Raw genomic sequence first — 5,788 nt, 5'->3', positions numbered from 1 at the left:
TTGCAAACAATCGGTTTTACAGAAACGGTTTGTCAGGACACGTGAAACATATCTACAGGAACGCTGTTCACTTACGAAGGCGTTAGCTACTATAAATTGATACGGGTTTTTAACCAAAGCCTCTAGCATGGATAACAGCAAGCAGTAGGAAGAATGTTATTTTATAAGTGATGTTTATGCTAGGGTGCGTGTGTTGGTTTCGGCGGTTGCACATATAGCTGTGCTTCAGTTTTCTTGTTCTGATATCTTGGTGTGTGGATAGTAGCTTCGTGGGTTGGTCAGTAATGTTTTGATCCGGAGATTGGTCACTTACGCATATAGAGTGACAGTGGTTTTCCTGATGAAGTGGGAAAATCACTAACAAGTATTTGAGCCATGCAGAAAGGAACGCACCGCTTTCGTCTAAGAAACCATATAGGCCGAAATTAGAATGATTGAAACCAGTGAATCTAGCGAAGAGGAAGATAGCCCGTTTGCTAGCGGATATTGTGTGGGAGTGCACCCTTTCATTGAAATGTACGACGGGCCTATGAGTGATTGTGACGCTGGTGTTTTCTCCGTGACTGTAAAGGCTTTTGATTGATTGTCGCACGGGGAGGTGGTGAAAGGTGGGGATTCTGTTTACAGGGGAAATAGTGATGGTTTGTAGCAAGCTCGCTTGCGAAGTGATGAAACCAAAAGGTTTTTGCGTTATTGATAGATGAAGAATTGTCTGAGAAGTACAGAGGTGTGGGTGGTGGAGGCGTGTTATTTCCTCTTGGAAAGGAACCTATGTCTACTGTGGCGCCTGCGGTGACAAACACTGAGAACTGCATTGAAGCATAATCCGCATGTTTTGAAGGCAACGCGTGAAACATAAGTGGGCCGGAGTAGTACACAGGTTTTGCTGGAGGCAGCGAGTTTACTGATGCGATTTTTGCAGGTGATTTTGAGGTATTGTTTTTGTTGTGAAAGAAGTTCTTCCCCTTTTTGTTCTCATATCGCTTGTGGGGTGCCGCTCCGTGCTCTCGAGAGGCGCGTGGAGGGACGGAGGGCACCTCTTTGCTACAGCTGTAGGGTGGTTTCGTGTTACGTCAGCGATCTTGCGTGTGCTGGCTATGTGATCCATTTTTGTTTTCCCCACCACCCTCCCTCTATTTTCCTCAGTTTGCTTTCGTTTTCCAGAACTATCTTTTAACATTATCGTTCAGAGTGCACTTTGTGATGGAATTGTGTGCTGGGAGCATGCGGGTGTCCCGGCGTATTCCAAGCGGGGGGCTGCTGGTTCTGCAGGGGGTTGTCATATGCGCATCCGATTTCCTATTTGTTTTTGACCACACTATGTGTGTGCGTGTGCGTGTCGGTGTTTTTCCCTATTTTATCTCTCTCTCTCTCTCTCTCTGTCTTTCTATCTGTCTCTCTCTTTTTCTTTTTCCCTGCTTCTCTCTCTGCCACTCAACACCTCTGCCACAGTAAGGCTCTCTGCGATTGCCCCCAGGAAAAGATATATCCCATGGTCTGGTGCCGTGTGGCTGTGCTGGTCCTCGCCGTGTTGGGCACCCTCTTCGGTGTGCTCACAAACACCCTCCCTGTGTTCCGTGGGGAGAGGACAATGGGAACTGAGTTCACCACCTTGTGGTATGGCAGACTCAAAGTCGACCACAGTATAATACGTGTATCCACCGAAGGATGCAAAACCTTTGTGCGGTACTTCTTCGCCTCCGAGGCCTTTGCTGTAATTGCAACGCTCGGTGGCGTGGCCATCGTTGTTCTCGCAATCATGCAGATACTCGTCAGTCAGCGCAGGGGATTTGTTGTATACAGCGTGTCCATCTTGAGCTTCATTGCATTCCTTGCGTGCGTGATCTGTGTGGGTCTTCTTGCCCACGTGTATGTTGCGGATCTTTGCCAGGATGAGTCCCACCCCTTGCGCGACCACTACACATCCCTGAAGAGTCAGGGGCTGCGGTACGCGGAGGCATTCGGCTTCATTTGCGCCGCCTGTGGAGTGTTTATGGTTGGCGCTGTTGTGCAGTGCTTCGGGGTGAGCGTGGCGAATAGCATTTCTTCGGATGACAAGGGCGGTTTGTATGCTGACACCCGGGTGTGATATTGCCTCCATGCACGCACGCACGCAAGCGATCGTAGCCAGGGGTTTGCGCACGCGAGGACAAGACTGTTGTGGCAGTCGCACTGCACGTCCAACTCTCATGCATTCATCTTTTTCTTTCATCCCCACACTGTTCCACTTCAAGTTGTGCGTATTCCAGGGTAAATCCCTTTTATTAGTTGTGTGGAGGTGGCGCTGGCTGTTGATTTCTTTCCAGTGCCTTTGTGCAGATGACTTTTCTGAAACTATGATTAGAGTGAGACTCGGGTGCCAAGTCTTTCCTCCTCCTCCACCTCTTCCCTCTTTCCCCTTCAGAGAAGGAAAGAAGCAAGTGGCTCACTGACGCTAATCCCCGCCGCTGCACCTTTGTTAGAGCAGTGTGACAGCTTATGTTGAAACAACTATGGTGTGTGTGTGTTGACTATGTGATTTTTTTTTTCGCCCCCTTCCTTGCCCCTTTTCTATCTTTTTTCTTTCGTTTTTTCCTGCCCTTTCCAAATGCCCCACGCATGGGTCAGACGGTGGAAGGAGGGGATTTTTTTGGTCTTGGTGGCCGCCTCTGTGACGGCCTCGTAGAGCAACTCCCTGTCGTAGCGTCCCCTCGTATGACAATGCAACTGCTTCGCTTATATCTGCATGCGTACACTGTCGTCATGCCGTGTCCTTGAGAAACGACAAGCGTGGCAGCGTGCGATGAAGGAAGGGGCTGGGGCTGTGTGTATGTCTTGTTTTAGTGCATCCCTTCGCTCTCTTCCCTTGTCTTGTGAATACTGAGGGTAGAGATGACACTGAGGACGCTACTTGTGGTGCTTGTCTGCGTCGCTGTCGCCAACGGCGTCTGAACAGCGAGTGGACACCCTGGCTACGGTCGCAGGCTCGTAGCCACACAGCCAAACTGGATGTCCCGCATTGACGACAACAAACGTATCTTCCTGGATCTAACCATACCTGGAACGCATGAGAGCGGCACATATCCTTACGAGGGTTACTTCTTTCACCAGTGCCAGAGTAACGACGTTCTGGCAGAGGTGAGGGCTGGTGTGCGGTTTCTTGACATTCGCCTGACTTTCTGGAATCGACATCTTTACGTCGTGCATGGCAATCCGATATTCTGGCCGGAGGGCTCGGTAGAGTTCGAAGATATCATGAGACAAGTTGAATCATTCTTGTAAGACAACAACAAGGAGGTGACCATCATGCGTGTGAAGGATGAAAACCCCGACTACCGGGATACTCCCGGACACACGTGGGAGCAGGACAGGTTCGACGCGATAATGGATCGCTTCGACGGGATCCGTGATTATGCCTGCAAGAATGACACCTGCACGATGGGCCCCTCACGCGGAAAAGTGATCTTCCTTGGCGACGGGTCAACCAATTGAACCCACACGGAACAGTCCCCCCAGCCCCGGACGATTCGCAGCCCGAGGTCCTTCCCACAGTGCAGCCAACGTTCCTCCCTCCGCCAACATTGCCGCCACGTCCCACCACTACGAAGTCTCCCGAAACCTCTGGGCCACGGCCGACGCTTCCCCCCTTGTTTAATTCACGCCCCGCTGAGTCCGTTTCTTTATTGGCTGATACGCCACAACGGGATGCAGCCTTTCTGAAGTGCGGCAAAATTCTCATCAAACAACAGGATAACTATGACCTTCATAATCGTGGCGAATTGTACGACAAGTGGGGGTGGGCACGGGATCTGGTGATTGACGTCTCGGTAAATGGTCGTGCATCTGGCACCATTAACTATTTCTCAGAGTCGTGTGGTTCTTCACTTATAACACCGGCTTTCATTGCCTCTGGGGACAGTATATTTCTGGGACCGACCGAAATGCCGAAGCGGCTCGCTGGATGCGCAGGATCGCTGTGGAAGGTTCAGCCCGACTTCCCGACGCGGGGACTGCGTCGGCTGCGGCGTGGTCACGGAGTGCCGTATTATGGAGCGTGGCACCAACAACATGCTGTATGACTGCCTGGTGAGGGTGGGGGGGGGGCTTGGAAAACTGCAGAGCAGCGAGGTGGACTACGCATGGCCGCGGAACTTGGGTGTCCTCATGCTGGATTTTCCTGACAATGCGGTGCTGAATGGGATCATTGCGGGCTCCAAATCTCCCTTTAATGGGTGCAATACACGCATCGACGGCACATGCTTCTGGATTTCATGTCCTTCATGCATCGCCGGGGATGTGGACGTGACGACTGGAAGCCGCGGCGCCGTTGCTGTTCGTGACGTGGAGGTGGTAGATCGCATCCCTGGCACCCAGGACGGGGAGTGGTGCCAAGTGGTGGCCGCCGAGCGCATGGCTGACAACGGCACCGCGTTCGGCAACTTTACCGACGACCACTTTGTTGTTGAGCCGGCAGGCGAGCGGGGGTGGCGTCGAGTCCCGGCAGGTGGACCTTGTCAACATCGCGACGACGTGCCCCGCGGCTCGCGCCACGAGCGGGGAGCTCTTCACGCCGCTGTCCAATGTGTTCTGCAAGCAGCTGACGTGGGACCAGTACATCCCGCTCTATGCCGCCCTCATGCGCATTATGGCGAAGACGGGTGCGTTTTGGTTTGACCCATCGATCTACGGGTCCAAAAGGGGCACCGCTGCCACGAACGCCATGGATTCGTCCGACTCCTCCTCGTCGTCCCCAGCGCCGTTCTCTCCCTCCTCATCTTCTTCCTCGGCGCCCGCCGACTCGCTCAGCTGGATGGACGGTCTTCCAGGCATCTGCGAGACAATGTTGTCGTGCATCGTTGACGGGGGTGGAATGCGATGCGTTCGAGTGGCTGGCGGCGAGTTGGATCCGGGAGTACGTCCCGCCGGAGCAGCGCGCGCAGGTTCTGCGCAGCTACCCCAGCCTCGGCGACCCCGACGCGCCAAGCGGCAACCTCCTGCATGACGTGAGTCTTTTGTCGCCGTGGAGTGGGGCGAGCAAAGAAAGCGCTGAGGGCGAAAGCAAAGGAGCAGAGCACACGGGGGGAAAAAGAAATGAAACGAGGGGGAGGAGCTGGGTCGTCGCAGTGGCCGTCTCCGTGTCGGTTGGCGGCGCACTGCTGATTGCTGCGGCTGTCTTCGCGTTCGATCGCTGCTGCTGCTTCAGGCGTGTGGCGCGAAAAGGGGAGGCCCCATTGAACGAGCCATGCTCGGAGTGAGGTAGTAGAGAAGGTGTGCGTGCCGAGGGTCTCTGCCATAGTCACCTACTATCGTCACCATGGTGATGAAGGCGAGGAGAACGCCCTGACACGAACACCCCCTGACAGAATGAGAGACATAAGCCGTCTTTTTTTTTCTCTTTGTTAGTATCAATTGTTTTTCTTTTCGCTTCATTGTGTCTGTCCAACCCGCTGCGCGCTGCATTAAGTGGTGCTTAGCCTGGTGCTTGGTATCGGATACTGTTTTTCTGTCGAGGGGTTTTCTTGTCGGGGTTTGGTCAACTCATAGTATGAATAACGTGGCCCATTTAATCATTGAGGGCCACGCTGAGGGAAGAAGGGACAATCAAGGGTCCGCGGACCGCTGAATATGATATCATCGCGGTCTTTTCTTGTTCTTATGTGTGGGGCGGCTTGGCCTGCGTTGCTCCGAGTCGGAGCGGTTGCTGCAGCCTTTTCTTTGGGTTGCTTTCTCTTTCTTCTTTCTTCCTTGTTCCTGGTGCCTGCACAATGCCGAGGTGAAGAGGCCGCTCTTCCTCTCAGGTGCATGGAGC

At 53.3% G+C, this 5,788-nt stretch overlaps 3 protein-coding genes across 3 annotated transcripts; all 3 read left to right on the top strand.

Annotated features, from left to right (window-relative positions):
• Positions 1-1,492: 1,492 nt before the first annotated feature.
• Positions 1,493-2,089, top strand: DQ04_09851020 (hypothetical protein; the record flags this gene model as incomplete). Its single annotated transcript, XM_009316071.1, has 1 exon — positions 1,493-2,089. The coding sequence occupies one exon, from the start codon at positions 1,493-1,495 to the stop codon at positions 2,087-2,089; it is 597 nt and encodes a 198-aa protein (XP_009314346.1).
• An 899-nt stretch (positions 2,090-2,988) lies between these two features.
• DQ04_09851010 (hypothetical protein) lies at positions 2,989-3,261 on the top strand (the record flags this gene model as incomplete). The annotated part of the gene is made up of 1 exon (XM_009316070.1): positions 2,989-3,261. The coding sequence occupies one exon, from the start codon at positions 2,989-2,991 to the stop codon at positions 3,259-3,261; it is 273 nt and encodes a 90-aa protein (XP_009314345.1).
• Positions 3,262-4,026: 765 nt separating this feature from the next.
• DQ04_09851000 (hypothetical protein) lies at positions 4,027-4,653 on the top strand (the record flags this gene model as incomplete). Its single annotated transcript, XM_009316069.1, has 1 exon — positions 4,027-4,653. One exon carries the CDS (start codon positions 4,027-4,029, stop codon positions 4,651-4,653), a length of 627 nt encoding a protein of 208 aa, XP_009314344.1.
• Between the last annotated feature and the right edge of the window lie 1,135 nt (positions 4,654-5,788).

This window comes from Trypanosoma grayi (assembly GCF_000691245.1).
Source record: "Trypanosoma grayi strain ANR4 Tgr_985_V1, whole genome shotgun sequence".
Classification (NCBI taxonomy): domain Eukaryota; phylum Euglenozoa; class Kinetoplastea; order Trypanosomatida; family Trypanosomatidae; genus Trypanosoma; species Trypanosoma grayi.
Note: the sequence above shows the minus strand (reverse complement) of the source record. Positions and strands in the feature narration are given on the sequence as shown.